General features: G+C 47.9%; 1 protein-coding gene across 3 annotated transcripts; it reads left to right on the top strand.

Annotated features, from left to right (window-relative positions):
- The first annotated feature begins 1,368 nt into the window (after positions 1-1,368).
- Positions 1,369-27,682, top strand: LOC309872713 (serum amyloid A-2 protein-like). Of its 3 annotated transcripts, none has more exons than XM_082747339.1 (4): positions 1,369-1,423; positions 1,879-1,970; positions 3,588-3,726; positions 4,114-4,413. In XM_082747339.1, exons 2-4 carry the CDS (start codon positions 1,883-1,885, stop codon positions 4,274-4,276), a joined length of 390 nt encoding a protein of 129 aa, XP_082603465.1. In that variant the 5' UTR covers positions 1,369-1,423; positions 1,879-1,882; the 3' UTR covers positions 4,277-4,413. The 3 variants fall into 3 exon arrangements, with proteins under 3 accessions (XP_082603465.1, XP_082603463.1, XP_082603464.1); XM_082747337.1 differs by lacking the exons at positions 1,369-1,423; positions 1,879-1,970; positions 3,588-3,726; positions 4,114-4,413 and adding exons at positions 22,588-22,844; positions 24,681-24,782; positions 26,857-26,995; positions 27,383-27,682; XM_082747338.1 differs by lacking the exons at positions 1,369-1,423; positions 1,879-1,970; positions 3,588-3,726; positions 4,114-4,413 and adding exons at positions 22,681-22,844; positions 24,688-24,782; positions 26,857-26,995; positions 27,383-27,682.
- The last annotated feature ends 8 nt before the right edge of the window (positions 27,683-27,690 follow it).

Consider the following 27,690-nt stretch of genomic DNA (forward strand, 5'->3'; position numbering starts at 1 on the left):
GAGTCAAAAAGAATAAATAGTATTTGCTGTCTTGTCCTAAAAGATCAGGCAAAGGGAAGGAGTAATAATAAGCTTCATTCTGTTTCAGGAAAATAATCAGCCTTCCTCTTCAATCACTCTTTAAAGAGCTTGGAAAATGTCAACTGTGTATGCTGAACTACGGTCTCCAGAATTCTCTTTTTATGTCTGTCTGTCTGTGTATATTTAAGAGAGAGAGACAGAGAGAGAAAAATAGAGTGAGAGAGTATGAGCACGGGAAAAGGCAGAAGGAGAAGGACAAGCAGACCCCCAACTGAGCAAGGAGCCCAACCTGAGGCTGGATCCCAAGACCCTAGGATCCTGACCTGAGCTGAAGTCAGATGATTAACCAACTGAGCCAGCCAGGTGCCCCAGATTGTCTTTTAGAATGTTTCCAGTTAGGAAAGTGATACAAGGTACAAGGGATAATTTCTTTGGAGAGTTGGAGACTATATTCATATATACACAGACTTCATCTTGCTGGGCAGAACCGCTGATATTTCTGACTCACAGTGAGAAGAGGACAGACAGTGACACCCCAGGAAATACCAGTAAAAGCTTTCCCCCAACTATCCCCTGACTGGGAACCTGATCTTTCTCCAAATGTACTGCCATTTTCTCATAATGGATGTCCTATTGTAGGTTTCTTAGGGTTACCGTTTTAGTCCCTTGCACCTAACACTCTCATTCCCACTATGACACAACTCCAGGACTGGGTAGGTGAGGCAGAATCAGATACTCCCAACCCAAGAACTGGCTTCCATAATGCACATGCTCACAGGCTGAGCCAGCTGAGCAGGGCTTCACTGGGCCTCAGAGCTGAAAGCTTAGCAGGTGCACATAGACTGGGGCAAGGACCTCCCAGGGCACCCAAGGGACTTGGTGAGGCTCACCATTCTATTCTGAAGATCAAGAGCTTTAGGCATAAACTCAAAGTGTGTCATTTCTCATTTCTAGCACATCTGCCATCTGGCCTGGCAGGGACCAGCCTGAGGAAGTGAGCAGGGCAGCAAGGTCGTGGCTAGAGGAGCTGTCCTCTATCTAACCACACACCTTCCAGGGGTCGGTGGGCCACCCCCTCGGGCTCCACACCACTCCTCTCCACAGCCCCTCCAGCTCTGACAGCAGGACCCTCCTCCAGAGCCTTGGCTGCCAGCACAACCAGCCAACATTTTTTCCTCAGGATTGCACAACCGGGAATTGACCTGTGGATGAAGAAAACCACCGGGGTCCCGTAAGTTCTCCTTTGCAGGTCTCTAGGGGCCATGACCTGGGGAGACTTTTCCGGGCACCAAGTCTGGTTTTTCTTCTCTTCCCGTGTGCCCAGCAGGGAGGGCTCAGTATAAATACCAGCCACCTCTCCCCAGCAGGCAGGGACCAGCAGCTCTGCTCCACCAGAACTCAGGTGAGGGGCTACTCCAAGGAGGGACTGGATGGAATATCAGGCTCTCTTTTCTCTTTCCCAACAGGACATAGATCCCTTGAAAAATAATAATTCTGCTTTGCATTTGTCCCCTATGAGGTCTGTGCTTACTGAGTGGCACACGGTAGACTCTGTGGATGATACGGTTTTTGGTTGATGACAGGCTGCTCTAGGCTGGGACAAGTTGGTCCTATCTGTCCTGTTGCCCCATCAGTGCCACCCTGGGGACCTCTTAGCCAGCCCTGGGGTCAGGCTGAAGGGTTCAGCCCTGGGGACTGTGGTTCTGAGTGAGGACCTACTGCAGTGTTTCCTGCGTGGACCCGGAGAGTCTACTGAGAACAAAAGGAATGGACAGCAGGCTCCGTGTGACCTGCAAATCCCCGAGGGGGTGTGGGTCCTGTCCTTGCCCCCCTGACCCTCTCCTTCCTTCATTTCAGCACCATGAAGCTTTTCACGGGCCTCATCTTCTGCTCCTTGGTCCTGGGGGTCAGCAGCCAATGGTATTCATTCATTGGTGAGGCTGCTCAAGGTAAGGTCACCGGATGGGGGTGGCATCCACGGGCCACTTGGATTTGCCCTGAGCACTTGCAAGGGTGTGTTTCCCTATGTGGTAGAATGTGCCCCGTGTTTGGGGAGCTCTTCATGAAACAGATCGAAAGGCACAGGGTTTGTGTCCATCCGTCACTAGAGAAGGAGCCATCATCATTCCCAGCTGAAGTGTCAGTTCGACTAGAAGACACAAAATGAGTCTTGAAATGGCACAGAGTTTCCTGCAGACAAAAGGCACAGTGTCTGATTAAAGCTGTCCCTCCTCCTCCTTTCCCTCTCTCCCTTCAGTCAGCCCTTCCTCCCGTTCTTCCTCCCTTCCTCCCTTCCAGCCTTGCTTCCACCCTTCCTGCCATTTCCTGACTGACTAATTTACAGACACCTCCAGCGTGGCTCTCCCTGATGCTTCCTCTTGTCAGTGATGCTGTCCCTGGGAGATCTGTTTCCTCCCCTTTCCTGGGCCTTAACTCTGCTCAAGCTGAGACAGTTGCTCTCTGACTCTGACTTCAGGATCCCTTGGTGAGGCAGGTGTGTTCCCCACATGAAGGGGAGGGAGCTGAGGCTTAGAGCAGCTGAGTCCCAGGTCAGAGACTGCCATCCAGGCAGCAGGTGGCAAAGAGGCTAGAACCCAGCTGCAGAGGAGGTCAGAGCTCTAGCCAGGTTAGATGTGTCTGAGTGTCACTTCCCAAAGCTGGGGGGCTCTCAATCTCCAATGGTGTTGGACTCACCGGGGGAGCTTCTCAGTCCCCTGATGCCTGAGATCCATCCCTGAGAGGCTCAGGAAACCGGGCGAGGAGGGGGGTTTGACCTGGCCACCAGAACGTTCAGAGGCCCCTGGTGATTAGAACGAGCAGCCAAGGATGGCTGAGGGCCGGGGCTCTAGTGCGTGCTTTCTCAAGCTGTCATCTGAACGGTCTATTCAGAGAGTTGTCAGGGTGCCATTTATGCCCCAACACTCAGAGGGACTCGGGTCACAGTCATCTGCCTTCGCTCTGCAAGAACGGATTTGCTAGGCCTTGGGGCAAAGGCGCTGTGCTCCTGGGCCTTTCTCAGAATCGGACTTCCCTGTCCCCAGGGCCTCACCAACTGTGCTTCATTGGCCAAGGGCAATCAATCTTGTGCCTGGGGACACGTGGCAATGCCTGGAAACATTTCTGGTTGTGAGCCTCAGGGCATATGTTGCTCACATCTAGCAGGAGAGGTTAGGGAAGCTGTTACACGCATCCTACAGTCTCAGAATGGGTTTGAGCAACAGAGAATTATCTGGCCCCAAATCTCAGTGGTGCTGTGGTTGAGAAAGGCTGTTTGATAACACCTCTTTCCTCCTCTTGAACAGCTCACATAGAGCTCTCGGTGGATGGAGCATGGAGATAGCATAGGTACAGCCTAGCTGTGCCCTACTGCCAGCACCCTCACTAGGGATGCCTGGAGAAGCAAACTAGGAGGAAGCCTGTTCTCAGCCTCGGGTGCCCAAGGGTGCTGGGAGCACAGGCAGAAATCTCGAGTCGGTGGGAGAAGGCCATTCCTTGATTCTTCCCTATGGTTTGCCACTGGCTCTCTGTCCACCTGATATCCCTATTGCCTTGTCCTTCTCTCGCAGGGGCTTGGGACATGTACAGAGCCTATTCTGACATGAGAGAAGCCAATTTCAAAAATTCGGACAAATACTTCCATGCCCGCGGGAACTATGATGCTGCACAAAGGGGTCCTGGGGGCGCCTGGGCTGCTAAAGTCATTAGGTAACAAGGGCCCCGGGAATGCAGGGATGGCCTGGCTGAGCATGGTGGCCTTAGAGAGCCAGGAAGGGCCTACAGTAGAGAAGCTTCCTGTAGAGACAGCGGCTCCTGGTCCTCTTGCCCACCCTCCCCTCTGTGCCCAGTGTGGGGTCTGACTGGCTGGCAGAGCCAGAGCAAGGCCAGTGGAAATGGGGGCCTCCCACCCTCCTGCTGTGGGCACGGGGACCAGCCTGGGCTGACCTGGGCTGTGTGTGGAGCAGGGTCCGTGTTTCAGCCCCTCTGGCCTGGGCCCCTCTCAGCCATCCCTCGGAAAGAGAAGGGATTGGTGGGGGCGGGGGCCTGTTGCTCAGCAGCCCCTAATGAATCTCCACCTGCCTTCCTCCATTCCAGTGATGCCAGAGAGCATTCTCAGAGAGTCACAGACCTTTTCAAATATGGAGACAGCGGCCACGGAGTGGAGGATTCGAAGGCTGACCAGGCTGCCAACGAATGGGGCCGGAGTGGCAAAGACCCCAACCACTTCCGACCCCCTGGCCTGCCTGACAAGTACTGAGCTTCCCCTTGGCTCTGCCCTGGGGAGATGGGCTGTGAGGACCCTGGGGACAGGGACACCCAGTCATTGAGTTCTCTGTCCCCAGAGGCTGGTGGAGGGCACCTAATAGGTGTCTAATAAATGCTTAATGATACTAACTGTTGAAAAGTGTGTGTTACTCTTGGGTATAAGGACTGCTTGTTTGCTCCCCAGGAGTGAAGGATGGACATCTCCACCCTGAGCGGGCAGAGCCTGGGCTCCAGTGTTTGATGTGCTGGGGAGGAAATCTCAGCGTCACACAGGACAGACTCCCTGCACCCACCCATCCCCAATCAGACCTACTCCCCTGTCCAGGCCCCTCTGGTTGCACTTGTGCTGTTTCAGGTCCTTCCGTGGCCAGGTCCCTCACTGCTGTCCATGGAGTCCTGTCACTTTCTCTGTCCTCAGGGTCTAGTTCCCTTTGTCTTGCTCCCCAGTGGTCTCTGTCCCTGGGGGTAGAGGACTTAGCGATGGAAGGATGGGATGGTGGCATCCTGATCTGGCCACTGTCACCTTGATCTTCTATTGGTTTCAAATCCATTGAAAACCAGTTTCTGTCCCTGACTTCTAAGAAACATGTCCAGAGCCATTTTTCTCTGCCTTATTTCACTGCCTTACTTCAGGCCTCTGTGGAGAGGTGATGCCACCTCCCTGGTGATCTTTCCTCACCACTTCTGCCTTAACCAGTTAAAACTGGGGAAGTGATAGTGAGGAGGGAGCAGGGTGTGGAGAAGCCCCCTGTATCAGCTTGGGTCCAGGCAGGAGACAGACACCAGGTAGCTGTCTGAGATGGGAAATAACAGAAGGAGTGATTAACTGAGACATGAGTAAACACTAAGGGATACAGGATACATAAAGCTGAGCTATGGGTTTTGTTGGAAACTCTGTAGCCCACGGGATGGCCCTTGAAGATTGTTGGGCATCACGGGCCACCACCCACAAATAAGGACTCCCCCAATGAGGTGCCAGGAGGACACTTGGCAGGAAACTCTGAAGGCGGGCACTTGAGCTGGGAATGTAGCTGGGCTGCTGCAAGCGCCCCAGGGGTGCCCACGGCAGGTTAAGGGATAGGCTGTCCAGGTGCCTGAGACAGGAGTGCCAGGGGCGGAGTTCTGGGCTGAACTGTGTCCCCGCCTCTCATTCATATGCTGAGGCCCCACCTCCTCACGTGGCTGTCTACTGGATTAGGGAAGTAACTGAGGTTAAGACAAGTCCTAAGTGAGGAACCTGGTCTGATAGGATCAGCGTCTATAAATACCCAGTACTGAGCTCTTGCTCCCTCCTCTCTGCCCCTGTGAGGACACAGATAGAAGGTGTCCATCTGCAAGCCAAGAAGACAGCTCCCACCAACTATCAAATTAGTTTGACCTTGATCTTGGACTTCCCAGCTCCCAGGAAGAGGTGAAATAACGTTTCTGTGGTTTAAGTAACTCAGAATGTGGTATACAGTTAGGCTCCCACTTAACACAGGGCGCTGCAGAACACCCTGGAAATCCAATGGAGAATCACGGATACTGTCAGGAAACCTCAGTGGGACACCTAAGAAACTTCCTCTGGTGAGTGGCCGTCAGGGCCCTGCTTTGAGAAGAGCACCACTGAAGCTTGGAGACCAAGCTCCAAGGACCTGAAGGGCAGAGGTCTTTCTTCCTGCTTGTCCCTCCAGCGCCCTCTACTGACAGAGTTTAGCACCTCGCTCCGGGGCACAAGGGAAACGTGGGCAGGGTCCGGCTCCAGCATCGGAAACCGACAAAGAAATGTGGATATGGAGCTCAAGTATATAAATTGATGACTTCCCGTGCCTCCTCTCTGAAAGAGAAATTGCTGAGAACTCCTAAGGGAAGAAGATTAATGATACAATTCTATAGCGCAAAGACAAACTGCATTTGCGTGTGAAGGACATGCCTATAAAGTAGTTAGCCACGGGAGACCTTAGATGGACAGCAGGGCAGGTGCGGGCTTTGACTGCCTGAGACTTGGTCTGAGAGGGCAGGGCTCTGCCAAAGAAGGCGGGGGCGGGAGAAACAGGTGCAGGGCGCCCTGTGGCCGTCGCTGCTGAGAGCAGGCTCCAGACACTGGGAGAGATGACAGCCCAGTGTGGTTCCGTCTGGACTGACCTAACGTGAACGTATGGGCCGTCATTAGTACTCTTCGGCCCTGCCTTACTCCCTCCTCACAGATCTCCCTTTCTTTATGCAGATCTGACTTTCCACCCCGATCATTTCCATTCCCTCTAAAGAACTTCTCTTATTTTGTGCCAGGCAAGTGTAGGCCAACAGAGTCCCTCACCTTGTTTTCTGAGAAAGTCTTTGTTTCTCATTCACATTTTTGTAGGATAACTACACAGGGTCCAGAATTGCTGATGGGGGTTGTTCTCGCCAAGCCCTTTAAATATTTCACTCCACTGTCTTGTTTGCAGACACCGAAGGTAAAGTGGATGGAAGAGCAGCTGCACCAAAGTCAAGGGGGAGCAAGTAGGAGTGGGATGGAGCCAATGTGGGGGGGGGGGGGAATGAAACCCAGAGGGAGCAGAAGCATCTGCTCTGAAGGAAGAAACTTCAGGAGAGGAGGGACGGCACCTGAGATGCAGGACAGGGACCAGCAGGAATCCAGTTGTACCGACTGGGACCAGCAGGAATCCAGTTGTACTGACTGTTGGGCCCCGTACCCCTGGAGGGCCCACCTCACCCTCTGTTGCATTATCCCTTTACCGGTGTGTCTTTAGGGCAAGTAGGCAGGAAATCCACCAGCAAAAAGCTGGTCTCTCTTACTGTATGTGTCAGCCTCTATCCTCCGTACCTGTCATGCGGCAGGGCACAGCTAATGCTTGTTAACTAAATATTTGTTGAAATGGGTGAATGAAGTAGAAGTATTGTTCGAAAGCTGACAGACCCAGGAGGCATCTTGGGATTGCACCGAGTACAGATGTGTGGTGCAAGGTTTCATCTGGAGAACGTGCTAATGAGGTACTTTGGGCGACTGTTGAAATTTACACCAAAATCTGCAGTAAGATCCTGGGGAAATGGACAAAATTTCACCTTGTCATAGAATATACATTTAATTTTCTCTAGGAGTGCCTTGTATTCTCTGTACCCGGCCCTCCTGGCCCAGCCACTGCCTTCCTCTATCCTCAGTGGTCTCTCCAGCAGACCCCAGAGTGCCCGAGGGCCCCTTCTCCTCCTGCCCTGGTCTCTTCTGCTAGGCCCAGAGGAAGAATGGGCCAAGGAGGTGGTGATCTCACGGGGCTGCCCTTTACCTCATCATCGGCCCTGGGGCGCACGAAATCTGGCTGCTTCTTGGATGCTCTCCCAGGATGTGGGGTACGTGGAGCCTCTTGGTCCTCAGGTGTGGGACAGGGAAGAATTTCACCATACAGTCTGCTCTTCAAACTTAGGTGCAAAGGGAGCCCTTTCCCAATTCTCTGATTTCCCAGGTTCAGTTTTTGAAATCTCTAACTAGGGCTCTAACTAGGGGAAAGACAATTCGGGTCTTTTCTGAGAAGATCGTGTGTGGTGTGCACACTTAATGATTTATGGAGTGCCGTCAAGCCATGCTGTTTAAAACATGTTCACAAAGCCTCCAGTCAATGACCCACATGTGCCTTTGCTGAAAGAGCTTGGGAAAGTGCCAAGAGCTCCAGGCTGGCCAGAGGGCTGTGTTCCTGGAATGATCTGAGCTGGGGGGGAGCGGCCCTGCTCAGGGAAATTCCCTTAATTCCCCTGAAGGCACCCATTTAGGAAGGTCTGAGTAATCTAACAACCGGCCTTTCAAAACTTCCTCCTAAGCTTATTGGCATATAACTGTTGATAATAACTTCTGATGATTGTTTCTACTTCCTTGGTGTTAGTTGTGATCTCTCCCTTTTCATTCATAATTTTATGAATTTGGACTTTCTTTACTTTTGGATTAGTGTGGCCAATGGTTTATCGATCTTATTGATTCTTTCAAAAAAACCAGCTTCTAGTTTCATTGATACATTCTACTGTATCTCTGGTTTCTGCCTCATTGATCTCAGCTCTAATCATGATGATTTCCCTTCTTATGTGTGGAGTTGGTTTGATTTGTTGTTGTTCTTTAAGGTGTATTCCTGGAAAAGTATAAACTACCCAAATTGAACCAGGAAGAAATCGGCAACCTGAATAGACCGATATCTAATAACGAGATTGAAGCAGTGATCAAAAACCTCCCAAAAAACAAGAGCCCAGGGACGCCTGGGTGGCTCAGTTGGTTAAGCGGCTGCCTTCGGCTCAGGTCATGATCCCAGCGTCCTGGGATGGAGTCCCACATCGGGCTCCTTGCTCAGCAGGGAGCCTGCTTCTCCCTCTGCCTCTGCCTGCCATTCTGTCTGCCTGTGCTTGCTCTCTCCCCCCCCCTCTCTCTCTGATAAATAAAATCTTTAAAAAAAAAAAAAAAAAAAAAAAAACAAGAGCCCAGGACCTGACGGATTCCCTGGGGAATTCTACCAAACCTTCAAAGAAGAAATAACACCTATTCTCCTGAAGCTGTTTCAAAAAATTGAAGCATAAGGAAAACTTCCAGACTCTTTCAATGAAGCCAGCATTACCCTGATCCCCAAACCAGGAAAAGACCCTACCCAAAAGGAGAATTTTAGACCAATATCAATGATGAATATGGATGCTAATATTCTCAACAAGATCCTAGCCAACAGGATCCAACAGCACATTAAAAAGATTATCCACCATGATCAGGTGGGATTCATCCCTGGGCTACAAGGATGGTTCAACATTCGCAAATCAATCAATGTGATGCAACAAATTAATATGAGAAGAGAGAAGAACCACATGGTCCTCTCAATTGATGCAAAAAAAACATTTGACAAAATCCAGCATCCGTTCCTGATTAAAATGCTTCAAAGTATAGGGATAGAGGGAACATTCCTGAACCTCATCAAATCTATCTATGAAAGACCCACAGCAAATATCATCCTCAATGGGAAAAAGCTTGCAGCCTTCCCGTTGAGATCAGGAACAAGACAAGGATGCCCACTTTCACCACTCTTGTTCAACATAGTTTTAGAAGTCCTAGCAACAGCAATCAGACAACAAAGAGAAATAAAAGGTATCCAGATTGGTAATGAAGAAGTCAAACTCTCTCTTCGCAGATGACATGATTCTTTATATGGAAAACCCAAAAGACTTTGAGAAGAGCACCAGCAGGGCTCATACAGCAATTCAGCAACGTGGCAGGATACAAAGTCAATGTGCAAACTACTCAAACTACTAGAACTCATACAGCAATTCAGCAACGTGGCAGGATACAAAGTCAATGTGCAGAAATCAGTGGCTTTCTTATACACTAACAATGAAAATACAGAAAGGGAAATTAGAGAATTGATTCCATTTACTATAGCACCAAGAACCATAAAATAGGTGGGAATAAACCTAACCAAAGACGTAAAGGATCTGTACTCGAGGAACTACAGAACACTCATGAAAGAAATTGAAGAAGACACAAATAGATGGAAGACCATTCCATGCTCTTGGATCAGAAGAATAAACATTGTTAAAATGTCTATACTGCCTAGAGCAATATATACTTTTAATGCCATTCCGATAAAAATTCCAACGGTATTCTTCAAAGAGCTGGAGCAAATAATCCTAAAATTTGTATGGAATCAGAAGAGACCCTGAATCATTAAGGAAATGTTGAAAAACAAAAATAAAGCTTGGGGCATCACGTTACCTGATTTCAAGCTTTATTACAAAGCTGTGATCACCAAGACAGCGTGGTATAAAAACAGACACATAGACCAGTGGAAAAGAGTAGAGAGCCCAGATATGGACCCTCAACTCTATGGTCAATTAATCTTTGACAAAACAGGAAAAAATATATAGTGGAAAAAAGACAGTCTCTTCAATAAATGGTGCTGGGAAGACTGGACAGCTATATGTAGAAGATTGAAACTCGACCATTCTCTTACACTGTACACAAAGATAAACTCAAAATGGATAAAAGACCTCAACGTGAGACAGGAATCCATCAGAATCCTAGAGGAGAACATAGGCAGTAATCTCTTCGATATCAGCCACAGCAACTTCTTTCAAGATATGTCTCCAAAGGCAAAGGAAACAAAAGCGAAAATAAACTTTTGGGACTTTATCAAAATCAAAAGCTTCTGCACAGCAAAGGAAACAGTCAAAAAAAACAAAGAGGCAACCCATGGAATGGGAGAAGATATTTGCAAATGACAGTACAGACAGAAGGTTGATATCCAGGATCTATAATGAACTCCTCAAACTCAACACACATGAAACAGGCAAACATATCAAAAAATGGGCAGAAGATATGAACAGACACTTCTCCAATCAAGACATACAAATGGCTATCAGACACATGAAAAAATGTTCATCATCATTAGCCCTCAGGGAGATTCAAATTAAAACCACATTGAGATATCACCTTACACCTGTTAGAATAGCCAAAATTAACAAAACAGGAAACAACATGTGCTAGAGAGGATGTGGAGAAAGGGGAACCCTCTTACACTGTTGGTGGGAATGCAAGTTGGTGCAGCCTCTTTGGAGAACAGTGTGGAGATTCCTCAAGAAATTAAAAATAGAGCTTCCCTATGACCCTGCAATTACACTCCTGGGTATTTACCCCAAGGATACAGATGCGTGAAAAGAAGGGCCATCTGTACCCCAATGTTTATAGCAGCAATGGCCACGGTCACCGAACTATGGAAAGAACCAAGATGCCCTTCAACAGACGAATGGATAAGGAAGATGTGGTCCATATACACTATGGAGTATTATGCCTTCATCAGAAAGGATGAATACCCAACTTTTGTAGCAACATAGATGGGACTGGAAGAGATTATGCTGAGTGAAATAAGTCAAGCAGAGAGAGTCAATTATCATATGGTTTCACTTATTTGTGGAGCATAACAAATATCATGGAGGACAAGGGGTGTTAGAGAGGAGAAGGGAGTTGGGGTAAATTGGAAGGGGAGGTGAATCACGAGAGACTATGGACTCTGAAAAACAATCTGAGGGGTTTGAAGTGGCGGGGGGGGTGGGAGGTTGGGATACCAGGAGGTGGGTATTATAGAGGGCACGGATTGCATGGAACACTGGGTGTGGTGAAAAAATAATGAATACTGTTTTTCTGAAGATAAATAAATTGAAAAAAATATTTAAAAAAAAAAAACCTCTTCCTATTTGCCCAGGGAAAGATGCTTCCAAAACTCATCAATCCATCCATTCTCTGTTCATGGCCTACTGAATGAGCTCCCAGGATGTGGGGTACGTGGACCCTCTTGGTCCTCAGGTGTGGGACAGGGAAGAACTTCACCGTACAGTCTGCTCTTCAAACTTGGGTGCAAAGGGAGCCCTTTCCCAATTCTCTGATTTCCCAGGTTCAGTTTTTGAAATCTCTAACTAGGGCTCTAACTAGGGGAAAGACAATTCGGGTCTTTTCTGAGAAGATTGTGTGTGGTGTGCACACTTAATGATTTATGGAGTGCCGTCAAGCCATGCTGTTTAAAACATGTTCACAAAGACTCCAGTCAATGACCCACATGTGCCTTTGCTGAAAGAGCTTGGGAAAGTGCCAAGAACTCCAGGCTGGCCAGAGGGCTGTGTTCCCGGAATGATCTGACCTGGGGGGGAGTGGCCCTGCTCAGGGAAATTCCCTTAATTCCCCTGAAGGCACCCATTTAGGAAGGTCTGAGTAATCTAACAACTGGCCTTTCAAAACCTCCTCCTATTTGCCCTGGGAAAGATGCTTCCAAAACTCATCAATCCATCCATTCTCTGTTCAAGGCGTACTGAATGAGCTCCCAGAATGTGGCAGGAACTGAGCGGGGCCCCGGAACAGAGCAGGACATGGCACAGAAGAGATTGGTGTTCCTATCCAGGTAGCCCTCTCCCGAGAGAGCCCTCATTAAGCTGTGCATATTTTTTATAACTGAATTAAATGATAGTGTACATTTACCAGTGGATGTGCTATCCTGCCGCCAAGTTCAGGTGGCAGGTGCATGGCAGATGGGGAAAAATCCAGGTGCCCCCTCCCAGAAGACCACACTTGAATTTCAGCTTTGTCACTGCCTTTAGGGTGGAGAAGAGTAGAAACAAGGACAAATGCTCATGAGAAGTTGTTCAGCGAAAAAGCAGAATATCAAATGACAATTATATCCCTGTATTTGCTCATGGATTCATATATATACATACATTTAAACAATAGACCAGAAGCCAGACAGGAAGGTTCTAGGAGTTTCTTCCCGCCCTTCCCCCAATCCAGGCTGATGAAATTAGCGCTGCTTATTCTTTTTCTCCTTATACTTATTTTATATTTGGCACATTTTCTTCAGTAAACATGCCCATTCAAGTAAGGCTCGTTATATTGAGTATATTCTAGGCATTCTCCTAGGTGCTGGTTGTTAAAGGTGAGAAAACCAACAACCCAGTTCCTGCCCTGACTGGGATTCCAGTGTTGAGATGAGGAGAAGCTGCGAATGTCATATAATGTACGTGTATGTGCCTTTCTCTCTCATCACTCCCCCCAACAACATAATGTGCAAATGCACCCATACATATCAATAGTGATTAATAAAGATTGGAATGAGATACACATTGGTAAATGTGTCAGGGTCCCCCATGAAAGTCTAGAATGGATGATAAGAGGAAAAGGATGTTGCTGATGTCCATATTTCACATTCCATCTGTTAACAATCCTATTCTGATCTTTTCTCTCCCATATGATTCGGTTTTCTCCTAGGCTTGCGAACCAGTATTATTTCAGAACTTGGCCTTGAAAAGGACAGGCCGTACTAACCTCCTGTGAAGGAAAATTGCTCACTGCAAGAAAGAAGAGTTGCCCTCTTCTCCTGCCGGTGCAAGAATAGGATAGGATAGGGGTACCTGGGTTGCTCAGTGGGTTAAAGCCTCGGCCTTCAGCTCAGGTCAGGATCTCAGAGTCCTGGGATTGAGCCCCGCATTGGGCTCTCTGCTCAGTGGGGAGCCTGCTTCCCCTCCCCCTGCCTGCCTCTCTGCCTAATAAATAAATAAATAAATAAATAAAATCTTTATAAAAAAAAGAATAAGATAGGATAAAGTTATTATCCTGTTGTTATATAAATATGTACACATGTTATATGTCTCTGTATATAGCATATGTTCCATGTAGATGTAGATGTATACATATAACAATATATACATATAACATATACATGCTATGTTGTATATAACATACACATATATGTGCACGTAATATATACAAACAATATATGTAAACATATACAAACAATATATACAACACATACAAGCACTCCTTTGTCAAAAGTAACTTTTGTGCATACAGTGCAGGATAATAACAGGATACATCTCCTGAGCTCCATCCCAGGATCCAGGGATTAGGACCTGAGTTGAAGGCAGACAATTAATCGACTGAGTCACCCAGGTGCCCCTGGTTTCTTATTTTTAATCATTTTTTTCTATTTGGTTATTTCCAGTATAGAGAAATGTGGTTGATTTTTGGATCAAGTGTTGGGTTCCATTATTCGATTCCCTTATTAATTCTAGCAGTTTGTTGATTTGTGGGTTTGTGGGGTTGATGGTTATACTATCTGCAAGGAATGACAATTTTATGTCTGCCTTTCAATCCCTGTTCTCTCTTCTTTCTTTTTCTATTCCTATGTATTTTCCACAGCTTCCAGAACTATGATAGAAAACAGTGGTGATAGTTGGCAATCTTTGCTCATTCTACATCCTCAGAGAAATGGATGACAAGTTTTCCATTAAGCAATATGTTTTACTATAACTTCATTGGATACATTTAAGAAAGTTACCTTCAATGTTTAGTGTCCTAAAGGATTTTTTTGGAACCATGACTATGTCTTCAGTTCCTCAAATTATTTTTTTTATCTATTGAGATGACATTATTTATCTCCTTTAGGCTATCAATTGACATAATATTACTACCTTTTTTACAATGACTAATATCATAGTTTTGACCTCTTTGTGCAATCCAAGAAAAAACTACAGTCCATAGTCCAGGTGACGCATTTTTCACACTCAGATCTGATTTGTTAACACTATTTCATTTTGAATTTTTGTGTCTTTGAAAACAAAAAGGGGCTATTGTTTTATTTTCTTGTATTGCCCAGCTCTGGTTTTGGGATCAAGATTATTCTAGCTTCTGGGGTGCCTGGGTGGCTCAGTGGGTTAAAGCCTCTGCCTTCGGCTCAGGTCATGATCCCAGGTTCCTGGGATCAAGCCCTGCATCCGGCTCTCTGCTCAGCAGGGAGCCTGCTTCCTCCTCTCTCTCTCTGCCTGCCTTTCTGCCTACTTGGGATCTCTGTCAAATAAAATAAATAAAATATTTAAAAAAAAAAAAAGATTATTCTAGCTTCTTTAAAGTGAGCTGTACAACTTCATTTTCTGTTTTTTTTTTGTTTTTTTGTTTATTTGTTTTTTTTTTTTACCACAGCTTGTATAATGTAGAATTAAGTGTCCCCTAAGATTGTATAACTTTCCTGAAAAACATGTGGCCTCCGAGTAGATCCTGGGAGGAGAGATGTTATCTATCATTTCAAATTATCTAATATTTTTGGGCTTCCTAAAGATGACTATGTTTCCTTGCAACAAAAAAAAGTATCTAACTTACATAAATACCTTTGGGTGTTATCTAATCTAAATGAACACGTGCTGTGTCACTGTAAGTTGATTAAATTGAGATCGGAGAGCAGTGACTCTGTATTATGCCCAAACTTGAACTAGAAAAGAGGCCCTGGATGAACCTTTTGGGTCTGCACAGAGAGTCTGTCTGCCTCAGAACTGGCTCTCACCAGCTCAGAACAACCTGCTGAAGAGCCTGCAAGCTGAGAAATGCTACAGTCATTCGAAGGTCGGGTAACTGTGGGGTTTTGTGTAGTGTTGTCCTTAGTGTGGCTGATGGCTGTCTTGGGGCTTTGTCAGATGTCACTGGGTGGACATGCAGGGATGCAGGTGTTCTCTGACCTGTGAGCCCCCAGCGAACGGCTGAGAGGAGAAACATGGTAGATCTGTTCTCTTCAGTGATGGTTTCTAGGTCTGATAGTTACTACTGTTGGGCTAGAGGCAGAGTGAGGAGCCCGAGCAGGAACCACCCCCTGCCTCAGCAGGTTGCCTTGCCCCGGAGTTGGGAGAGCTGCTGCCCCCTACAGGTTAACCGTGGAGGTGAAGATCCTGGTCGCAGGAAGCTGAAAGGGGCTATCCCAACATGTCCTTTTCTGATGGATGCTTTCCGCACCCGCCCCGACCGACCCCTGCCACGTTTGTTTCCTCGGGAAGAACATGCAGCATGTGATCAACATCGGACACAGGAATGTAATACTTTCCTCCGTTGTTTGAATGTGATATTTTCTTTTTATCCCCCTGCGTGCATTGAAGGATGGGGAAGAGACTACAGCTACACCTCTGAGTCTAAGCTGAGCGCTTCAAGGATTCCCCAGGAGGAAAGAAAAAAAAAAAAAAAAGGAAGCAAAGCAAAACTTCCCTTTACAGAAGTGGTAGCTGTTAAAGAAAATTCTCCAGCTTGAGAGAAAAGTGAAATATATCCCATAGTGTTGGTGAGGATAGCTAAGCCGTAAATGATGTCTCTGTACTTGGAGCAAAGACACAAAATAGGTTATGGAAATTGATTATCAGAGGAATGAATGAGATAATGATCCCCTTACAATACAACTTGATATTGAAAAAGAAACTACAAAAAAGAATTAGTGTTCATCAGGGGTTCCTGGTTCACTCAGTTGGTAAAGCATGGGACTCTTGATCTCGGATTGTGAGTTCGAGCCCCCTGTGGGGTGTAGAGATTACTTAAATAAATAAATAAATAAATAAATGTTAAAAATTAGTGTTCATCAAAGGAAATCACCTAAAACTTAAAAAAAAAAAAAAGGCAAGACATGAACATCTTTGGTGGGGAACATTCTTTTGTCTCTTATACTGATATACTCTGTTAATTAAGTTTTTTTTCAAAAAGGTATTTTTTTTTAAAAAGGTATTCTTGTACTGGATATAGTAATTATTTTTTAAAACCAGCAATATTTTAAATCGTACCTGAATCGTAGCCTCAAAGGATGCCCACAAATGTTCTCACCTGGATACTAAAGAAGTAGTTCAGGGCGCCTGGGTGGCTCAGTGGTTAAGCCGCTGCCTTCGGCTCAGGTCATGATCTCAGGGTCCTGGGATCAAGTCCCGCATCGGGCTCTCTGCTCGGCAGGGAGCCTGCTTCTGTCTCTCTCTCTGCCTGCCTCTCAATCTACTTGTGATTTCTCTCTGTCAAATAAATAAATAAAAATAAAATCTTTAAAAAAAAAATAAAGAAGTAGTTCAGATTGAAAAGAGAAGTGTGGGGACGCCTGGGTGGCTCAGTTGGTTAAGCAGCTGCCTTCGGCTCAGGTCATGATCCCAGCGTCCTGGGATCGAGTCCCACATTGGGCTCCTTGCTCAGCGGGGAGCCTGCTTCTCCCTCTGCCTCTGCCTGCCATTCTGTCTGCCTGTGCTTGCTCTCTCCCCCTCTCTCTCTGATAAATAAATAAAATCTTTAAAAAAAAAAAAAAAAGAAAGAAAAGAGAAGTGTGAAGAGTAAAAGTAAAAGGAACACAGGCAGGTGGAAGCCCAGGTGAAGTTTTATTTCACTAAATGAGGGGCCTTTACATTCAAACGATGACACAGTCAATATTCCGTCTTTTCCCAAACCACGTTGGTCCTCTCTGTTCCCCATGGTATGGTTTGGGCTCCTCAAGGCTCTCTTTCTCCCAGGGCTATGCAGTAGAATTGCAGGGCTTAGGCTGCAGACAACTGCGGGACCTCCCACCTGCTGGGGGCAGAGTCCTGCCCAGGCAAGGAGAGAATGTCCCTCCTCTCTTGCACAGCTTCCAGCACTCCAGCTTGTTTTCTGCACCAAAACACTGTCCTGCCCACAGTTCTTTCTGACAAAGGGATCTTCAGAGACACCCAGACTTGAAAGAATATTGCTATGTCCTGAAAAATTAAACCAGGATCTTTATTTTTTTTATGATTTTATTTATTTGTTTCCCAAAGAGAGAGCGCACGTAGCCAGAGCTGTAGGTAGAGGAAGAGGGAGAAGCTGGATCTCCAAACAGGACCCCCGGACCCCAGGACCATGACCTGAGCCGAAGGCAGATAGATATTCAAGTGACTGAGCCACCCAGGTGCCTCTAAACCAGGATCTTTAAAAATAGAACTCTGCTTGGTAATTTTACTTATTAAAGTCTTCATGATGTGTGGCCTCCATAATAACATACTAATTAATCTTCCTGTCTCCTGCAATGTATAAAGTATTATGAGTTGCCTTGGCTAAGCCAGGAGAATTCACCGTATTTTTTTTTTTTAAAGATTTTATTTATTTATTGACAGAGAGAAATCACAAGTAGATGGAGAGGCAGGCAAAGAGAGAGAGGGAAGCAGGCTCCCTGCTGAGCAGAGAGCCCGATGCGGGACTCGATCCCAGAACCCTGAGATCATGACCCGAGCCGAAGGCAGCGGCTTAACCCACTGAGCCACCCAGGCGCCCGAGAATTCACTGTATTAAAATGGTTTGCTCAAGTGCTCAGATCGGACCCAGGCCACTTTCAGACTTAATGACCCCATCTCGACAACAGCCCTATGAGACAGGGTTTTAGGGTCCCAGACCCAGTTCCAGTGTCTGAGGGGTTCCCCTCACACATCACTAAGCAGGGTGTGTGAGACTTTCACTCAATTCTGACACCCTCTACTCGAGGTACCACAGATCCCTCCTGTTAAGGATTCAACCTCTTCATCCCCCACCAGTCAGATGTCCATCCTAAACCCTACTCTTCTGTGTGCTTCTGACCGATCCCAGACAGTGTTGATCCCACCTCCTCCTTGGGTTCGATTAATGTGCTAGAACCACTCGCAGAACTCGGGGAAACACTTACTTATATTTACTTATAAAAGAGGATACAAATCGGAGCCAGAAGAAACATGGAGGGCAAGGTGAAAGGTCACAGGCCGCAGGTCCTGTTTCTCCACTCTCCTGAGTCTCCACATAGTTTACCGGCCTGGAAGCTCCCTGAGCCCAGTTCTTTTGGGTTTTATGGAGGCTTCATTGCATAAGGGATTACTTAAATCGCTGGCCATGGGTGACTGATTAAACCCTCCAATCCCTGACCTCTCCATGAAGGTCAGGAGGAGGGAATGAAAGGTCCCCCTAATCACATGGCTGGGTCTTCTGGCAGTCAACCCCCATCCTTACGTGAGGTCCCAGAGTCACCTATGAATGTAACTAAAGACACATTTGTCACTGTCAACACTTAGGGAATTCCCAGGGTTTGGGAGGCAGCCCCTGTGAAAGACCAAATATATATGAGACACATTCTCATCTTCTGAATGACCACATTTTTATTTCTTTTTTTTTTTAAGATTTTATTTATTTGACAGACAGAGATCACAGGTAGGCAGAGAGGCAGGCAGAGAGAGAGGAGGAAGCAGGCTCCCCGCTGAGCAGAGAGCCCGATGTGGGGCTCGATCCCAGGACCCTGAGATCATGACCTGAGGCAAAGGCAGAGGCTTAATCGACTGAGCCACCCAGGCGCCCCCAAATTTTTTATTTCTTATATGTGCGAATCTCGCAGGCAGGTATCATCATTCTTCTCATTTGAAATTCAGGAGACTGCTCAACCTTCCTTCTGCTGTCCCTCCAAGTCTGGGCCCCAGGTCTCCTACCCTCGCTTGGTCACATTATCCTGTGGGGTATCTTGTCTGTCTAGCTTTGGCTTCTGGATCTCACAGGCTTGCTGTTCTTCTCATCCACTGAAATTCACTGTAACCGAGAAAAGGAAGGTCTCTGTGGCCTCTCCACAGCCTGGTCACACAGGGCTCCTAGAGGAGGGGGACTCTAAGGGCCTATTCAGCCAGAGCAGCCCCATCCCGGTTGAACTGCCATTTTGCAAAAGCTTAAATTGACCTCCCTCCCCCTGCCCCCCCTCCCCGAATTTATTTAAAAGCAAGTCCAGGAAACCAGTCCCAGGTAACAAAGTCCAAGTCCAAGGGTGGGTCAGGCCAGGTGGAGGTATTCAATCAGTGGGGGCACATACTGTCTCCTAGCTACCAAGGAGTATGGGCCCCGGCCCTTTGGGAGCCTTTTGGCGCCAATCCTAACCAAGGTGTGATAGGCTGGTTCAAATGTCTACTAGGGTAAATTGTAATTCAATTGGTCATCTAGCATCACTGTGGAGTTTCCTGTGTGTGTTACAATCTCATTGGCCACCTGTGTGTGGCCAGGCCCAACAACATGGCCTTTGCTCTATAAAAGTTAGTCTGGGGACGCCAGGGTGGCTCAGTTGGTTGGACGACTGCCTTCGGCTCAGGTCATGATCCCGGAGTCCTGGGATCGAGTCCCGCATTGGGCTCCCAGCTCCATGGGGAGTCTGTTTCCCCTCTGACCTTCTCCTCGCTCATGCTCTCTCTCAAATAAATAAATTAATTAAATAAATAAATAAATAAATAAATAAATAATTTAGTCTGGAAAGCAGGGAGGGGTCGTCCTCTCTGGAGGGGGTCCCCGACCGGTCTGTTTGACAGTCAGTATGATTCCTGATGCTTGGTGTGAAATAAAGCTTTGCTTGACTTTCGCTTTGTATCAGTTTCACTCCTTTAATCACGGACCCATTATTGGGGTACCCAATTTGGGGGGGGGGACCAACAGGGACCATCTCATGTCCTCTGTAAACCAGGTCACTTCTGGGCAAGAAAGGGCTTGTCACTACTAATGAAGCTGGCACAATGGCCCTCACGGACACAGTCTCTGCACATGAGACACAACAACTCATGCAAGACTCAGGAGGCCTCAGCAGCCTGGAGATCTGAAAACCGCCGTCCCAGCGTCTTTCCTCTTGTGTCCACAGGAGACACAAAGGGGATGGCTGCCTGTCCCCACTGCCTGTTCTAAGCTTGACCCTGCAGGGAGTTGCACGTCCCTTCCAGGAACACAGAATACATGACGGAACAAAGGAAGAGACAAGCCTTGCTGGCCCAAGTCCCCGTGAGGAGCACCTCTTGGTTCTGGAAAGTGTACTCGCTGTGTCTGTAATGTTTCTGTCAAAGAAGGGAATGGCTTGAATGATGTCTGAAAGTGGGGAGGGCTTTCCAGCAAGGAGCGGCCCCAAGGGAGTAAAAGAATGCCACAGGATAGGATCACTGGCCCCAGATTTCTGCCCTGGGGAGCCAGGGAGGAGGGGTGTGGGCACTACACCGCCTCCTCTGGGGAGCAGCCCCCAAGCTCCCTGTCACCACTGGCTCTGGAGGGCTGACATCTGCCCCTCTCCCCACATATATACTCCTGGGACTAAGGGAGCCAAAGCAGCTCAGGGGCCTGGACCAGGGAGACCTCAGTGACCCCACATTTCCCAGGGCATCGTTTGGGTGGAGAATATCCAGATTTTGCTTACCATTTCCTTGGATAAGAACCACAGGGACAGAGGGATCCTTTGACAGCTATCTGCCCTACACCTCTCTTCTCACTGTACCTACAGGAATTCAAATAAGACCCAGACCCAGAAACAGGCATCACTCCTCATGCTAGCAGGCTCCAACCCAAGACCCTGATTCCCTCCCAGTAGTGGAATCCTTGCCTGATCGGCTTCATCCTGGGTCAGCGTCCCCTTTGCAATGTCCTACCCAGAACTCCTCTAGTCTTGTAACAAATCAGAATTCCGCCTCCTGCTTCCTCTCTAGGTTCCTAATGGAGCCCGAGTCCCACCTCCTTCCTGGCTACTGCTTCGTATCTTCCAACCTCCAGGCTGTCCAGGCTCCAACTTTTGCTTTCATGAGCCCTGGAGGCACTTGTGTTGTACCTGCAATGTCTGTTCATATTCCTCGTGTCCCAGACGCACCCCAGGTAACACCCCTGAGCCAGCACTCTCTGGGCTGGGCCTCCCTGGCCCTACTGCCTTGGGCTTCCAGCCCCGAACCCCACTGTGACAAGAACCAGGTCTTTCCTCTCCACCCCCCATCGTCACTGTCACATCACACATGCACCATCCTCTCCTCTCCAGGAAAATCCCATGACCTCTAAAACTTCCCTTTCACAAACAGGGTCAGGGAGGGGGTAGATGAGGGGACCAGGGCCCCCATCCCTCTGATAAGACCTGCATGCAATTGCTTCCCACCATCATTTTCCTAAACTCCCAGAGGAAAACCCAGTCCTGTTCTTCCAGCCGAAACAGCTGTTCTGCATGTTCGCAACCTCCCAGCTTTCTTGCTCTGCATCCAACTTTCTCTGCATCCTTCCGGAATCTTCTAGTCTCATCATTTAGCAGCCAATTGGATATTTCCTGATCATTTCTAGGATATGTCATTTCTCCGTGACAAGTTCAATGTTACTGACCCACGATGTCCCCCATTAGAGCCTGCCATTAGGAGCTCCCACAGCCACTGGTCATGAACACACTCGAGTCTGAAGGACTCCCTTTTCCAGCATCCAGGCCACCACGCTGGTGCTGGAAGCTTTCTGTTCCCGGTCCTTCCGGTCCTACCCCTGCTCCCCCGGGACCCAGCTTCTCCTTATCTCTTCCTTCAGTGGAGCCTGTTTGCTCTTCCATTCGCCTTCTATGCTCATTCTTTAGACAATCAAATCTCTTGTCTAATGTTGATTACTCTTCACACCCATTGTCAATACCTCATTGTGTTGGGAAGGAAATCTTTCCTCACCAGGAAGGAGATTGAAAACAGGCAGAAAACCCCAAGTTTGCTGCACTCTGGAAGCTGCCAGGTTGCACAACCTGGGAAATTAGATGGGAATGTTGGGTCCCCCCCAAAATGGGTACCCCAATAATGGGTCCATGATTAAGGGAGCAAGACTGATACAAAGCAAAAGTCAAGCAAAGCTTTATTTCGTGCCAAGCATCAAGAATCAAACCTACGGTCAAACAGACCCGTCGGGGCCACCCCTTACAGAGAGGATGACCCCTCCCTGCTTTCCAGACTAACTTTTATAGAGCAAAGGCCATGTGGTTGGGCCTGGCCATGCACAGGTGGCCAATGAGATTGTAACACACAGAGAAAGCTGCACAGTCCTGCTAGGTGACCAACTGAATTACAATTTACCCTAGTAGACATTTGAACCAGCCTATCACCTAGTTCAGAATTGGCGCCCAAAAGATGCCCAGAGGGAGGGGCCCATACTCCTTGGTATGCGCCCCCACTGATTGAATACCTCCACCTGGCCTGACCCACCCTTGTACTTGGACTTTGTTATGTGGGACTGGTTTCCAGGACTTGTTTTTAAGTAAGTTCCCCTGGAGCAAAGTCAATTTAAGTTTAAAGCAAAATGACAGTTCAACTGGGGTGGGGCTGCTCTGGCTGAATAGACCCTTAGAGGAACAAGGAAGGATCCTGTTGTGCAAGCTGCTGGGTTCTGGCCAAGGAAAATTTCCCAAATCTCAGGGTTTGGCTTCAAACCTGTCTTTCCCCTTGTTGCCCCAGCACAGCCCCAGCATATAAAGTGCAGGCATTTCTCATAGGAAGCTCAGCTTCACTGGGAGATCTGCGGGAAGCCACAGCCCAAGGTAAGGTGCTAGAATTTTTCCAACACTTGTTCTCTGCAGATTCCCTTTCCCCACAGCATTCCTGGGCTGTGTCCCAGCTCTCTGCTTCCTCCCTGCGTCTCGTAGCCTGACTATTAGGAGTCAGCAGATGTGAATGCTTTCTGGGACTGGGATTTAGTCGTGTACTTCCTCGGTGGGGGCACTGGGATGGGTAGAGCAGGCGTTCCACCAATATTTGTGCATTGTTTCACTCATCTCATTCTACAGACTGGTATATGGTCACGCAATGCCCAGACGTTTCTTTGGAAGTTTTTATACATTGGGTGTCAGGGCTCATAGGTGAGGATTGAAATGCAAAGTGGTTTCTTTTTCTTTCTTTTTTTTTTTTTTTATAGATTTGGTGTTTTTTTTATTGTTTATTTGACAGACAGAGATCACAGGTAGGCAGAAAGGCAGGCAGACGGAGAAGGGGAAGCAGGCTCCCTGCTAAGCAGAGAGCCCCATACGGGGACTCGATCCCAGTGATGAGGGAGCAGAAGGCTGGCTGAGGACAAAGCAAAAGCTGGCACCTTGCACCCCCTTCTCCACCCGCTCCCCTCGGTAATATGTGTGACATTCCTCAGGCACCCCTGACTGACTGCCCTAAAAGAAAAACAAATAGTTAACTTGCAGAGATCACAATCCTGCAAGACAGGAATCTCCCTTGGTTTACCAATGTCCTAGAGATTGACAACAAAGAAGCTATCTTAACAATAGCACAATTTCCAGAGGCAAATAACTCAGTTCCTCAAGGCCTAAATAAAGTTAAATTTCTTCTAAACCCAAATCTTACTAACAAGGACACTTGATAGGAGAAATGTGAAACTTTATCTCTAGATCTCCAAGATAGTTTCGAGAATCATTCCCAAGCATATGGCCCATTGGATCTCACAAGAAGGATCTAAAGGATCTCACAAGAAGATTTTTACTAATAGTAATAAATAACCTTTCTCCCAACAATAGCTAGCCCCTCAAGGTCCTGGAGACCTAGCTTCCAAAATTCCTTAGAGACTAACATCTCCCCCTTTGTTTTCACCTACCCAACTCCTGTGTATATAATCAGCCACTCCTCAGGATAACGGCACAGCAGCTCTTCTGCCCACAGGTCCTGTCCCCGTACTTTAATAAAACACCATTTTGCACCAAAGATGTCTCAAGAATTCTTTCTTGGTCATTGGCTCTGGACCTCAGCCCACCGAACCTCACCTAGGTTTTAGAACTTCATCACAGGACCCTGAGATCATGACCTGAGCCGAAGGCAGAGGCTTTAACCCACTGAGCCACCCAGGCGCCCCGCATAGTGGTTTCTATCAGGAGTGGGTTAAGCATCTGCCTTCAGCTCAGGTCACGATCCCAGGGTCCTGGGATCGAGTCCCATCTCGGGCTCTCTACTCGGCAGGAAGCCTGCTTCCTCCTCTCTCTCTCTACCTGCCTCTCTCCTACTCGTAACCTCTGTCAACTAAATAAATAAATACTTTAAAAAAAAAAAAAGTGCAGCGCAGTCTCTCATGCTGGGATTCCAATGAGGCAAGTGGAAATGGACAAGTGGACCCTTTGGAATTCTCTATGTATCTATGTATCGCCTGCCTAATATATGTATACATACTGTCTACCTCTTTCTACACATACGTACATACATATATATATATACACGGATGTATGTGTACACATATGCATGTGTGTCTGTGTGTGTGGATATATAGATAGAGATAATCCTGAGTGTGGCTCAGTTTTGAAATACAATAGGTCAACATCACCCCTCCCCCCAAATCAGACCAAACAAAAACTAAACACCTGTCATCTTTGTGTGTCTTTGAGTCTGTAGCAGGATGAAGCTTGTCCTGGGCATCCTCTTGTGCTCCCTGGTCCTGGGCGTCAGCAGCCAAAGATGGTTAGGCTTCCTCAAGGAAGCTGGCCAAGGTAAGGTCAAAAGCATGGGAGCAGGGGGAGGCTGCCCCTGGATTCCCTCCAGGATTGCCCAGAGCGGAGGCCATGTCTACACAGGCCAAAGGCCACAAGTGGGAAAAGAAGAAGCATGGTTTTCAAGATAGCAGTTTCCCAGGCTTTTTTTCTTAAACTGAACTATATCTGACATATAACATTGAATACGTTTAAGGTGTATGTCATGTTAATTTGATGCATTTATATATTTAATCTGATTGCCACTGTAGCTATAATTAGCACCTCTATCATGTTACATAATTATCCTTTCTTTTTAGGAGTTGAAGTAATTAACTAGACTATAGCATATTTCATAATTACAATATTGTTTGGTGTTCATTATACTGTGCATTAGGTCTCTAGGGCTTACTTACTACACATGGCCGTTCTCCTTAAACCACATCTGTCCTATCGCTCCACCCCTGGCTTTTCTAGGCAGCATTGCACTCTTCCAGGGGATCCCCAGGCTGGAGGCCACTGAGTTTAGGGCTTCAACTTGGAGCAGGAGCAGGAAGAGAGCTGGGGTCCAGGGTGCCGGTGCCCTCCTTACAATTGGGACGCGAGCGCCACCTAGCGGGAAGTCAGGGACCACTTGTGGCTGGGTCTCAGGCTGCCAGGAAAGGGGGACCTCATTCCATCCAGGAGTCACTGAGCTGGGCCTGTGCTAGGCACTGTTCTAAGAGTTTTGTGTGGATGAATGAATTTGTTTTCATCCTCAGGTTTTAATCTGTAGCCCTGCAGTGTAGAGGCCATAATCCCTTGACAGAGGACCTGAGGCACAAAATAATGAAGAGTCTGACAAAGTCCTCAAGCGGAACTGGATGGCCCCCGGGGTAGAGCTCCCCAGACCTTGATAGAACAGCGCTGTCCTGCCTCCCAGACCAGAGAGTGCATGGCCCACGGTGTGGGCGGGGGGGGGGGGGTGGTGTTTGTTGGGATCACACAGCCTCTTGTGTATCTGAGCAAATGGCAGACACGCCCTGGGAGAGGCAGAGGGCCACACTGCAGAGCTCCGCTCCCCACAGTCAACAGGCACAAGGAATTAGGTGATGGTGGTTCTGAGGGCCTGGGGCCTGGCTGGGCAAGGGAGCAAGAGGAACACAACTTAGCAGTCAGACTCAGTGCCACGATTTGTGTATTACACAACATCATTTATCTTTATTTTTGTTTTTTGGTGAGAGTCACTGATTACTGCTTTGAGGGTTTACTGTCGATCCTTTGAAATTCTCACAGGCACAGCTGTAGCCTGATCAGATTCCTTCAGTCTGTAACTCACTTGCTCTTCCTCTTCCTTAGTCCCTTTCCTGAGTTTGTCCCAGACTTCCTAAAGCCCAGAGCGGTGATAGCATCCTGGGCAACTACAGCCTTCCAGAAGTTCTATGCGTATTTTCTCAGTTTGTCTGCATAAGCACTCTGTGGAAGTCAATACTCTTCCATTTACTGGGGAGAACACTGGACTTTAGAGCTGGTGGGTCAGTTGCCATTTTCTGCCTTGATGGTGACCCCATTTCTATAAAGTTCCCTTGGGGGAACTCATCTTTATCAATTACATTTATGATTGAGTTTGGTCAATTCTGGTGCCACCTAAGCCCCGGATATTCTGACGTACACAGGCCTGAGTTGTCTTCACGCTGCCCGCAGGGAGGAATTTCTCCCGCCGACTGGGTTGGGAGCCCGCTGGGTCAGCAGCCTCTTTCAGACTTGCCTTTGTCCTCATGCCCCAGTCCAAGGGGCCCCTGTCCTTCCCAGGTAGAGAGGTTCCCTTGTACAAGAAGCATCCCTTAAAGACGACCCCACCTCCTGTTCACACACATCACACACACTCAAAAACCAAGTAGCAAAGTACTTAGAATGGACTCACAGAGAATAAAACTTGCACCAAGTGTGATTCTCCTAACATTCACCCAGGGGAGTGAAAAGTAAAGAAATATTTATCTCAGCCAATAAAATGTCTGAGGATTTTGTCAAAGGCTGAAGTCTTAGAATCACTGGGAGAAAAACTTTTTCTCTATTTTGTCAAGAGAGGATCACTTCCATTTTCTTTCCTTTCCAGGGGCTAGAGACATGTACAGAGCCTACTCTGACATGAGAGAAGCCAATTACAAAAATTCCGACAAATACTTCCATGCCCGCGGGAACTATGATGCTGCACAAAGGGGTCCTGGGGGCGCCTGGGCTGCTAAAGTCATCAGGTAACAAGGGCCCCGGGAATGTAGGGATGGCCTGGCTGAGCATGGCGGCCTTAGAGAGCCGGGAAGGGCCTACAGTAGAGAAGCTTCCTGTAGAGACAGCGGCTCCTGGTCCTCTTGCCCACCCTCCCCTCTGTGCCCAGTGTGGGGTCTGACTGGCTGGCAGAGCCAGAGCAAGGCCAGTGGGAATGGGGGCCTCCCACCCTCCTGCTGTGGGCACGGGGACCAGCCTGGGCTGACCTGGGCTGTGTGTGGAGCAGGGTCCGTGTTTCAGCCCCTCTGGCCTGGGCCCCTCTCAGCCATCCCTCGGAAAGAGAAGGGATTGGTGGGGGCGGGGGCCTGTTGCTCAGCAGCCCCTAATGAATCTCCACCTGCCTCCCTCCATTCCAGTGATGCCAGAGAGAATTCTCAGAGAATCACAGACCTTTTCAAGTATGGAGACAGCGGCCACGGAGTGGAGGATTCGAAGGCTGACCAGGCTGCCAACGAATGGGGCCGGAGTGGCAAAGACCCCAACCACTTCCGACCCCATGGCCTGCCTGACAAGTACTGAGCTTTCCCTTGGCTCTGCCCTGGGGAGATGGGCTGTGAGGACCCTGAGGGCAGGAACACCCAGTCATTGAGTTCTCTGTCCCCAGAGGCGGGGGGAGGGCACCTAATAGGTGTCTAATAAATGCTTAATGAGACTGACTTGAAAA

The sequence above is a fragment of the Mustela nivalis genome (genome assembly GCF_964662115.1).
Source record: "Mustela nivalis genome assembly, chromosome: 9".
Taxonomy (NCBI): Eukaryota; Metazoa; Chordata; class Mammalia; order Carnivora; family Mustelidae; genus Mustela; species Mustela nivalis.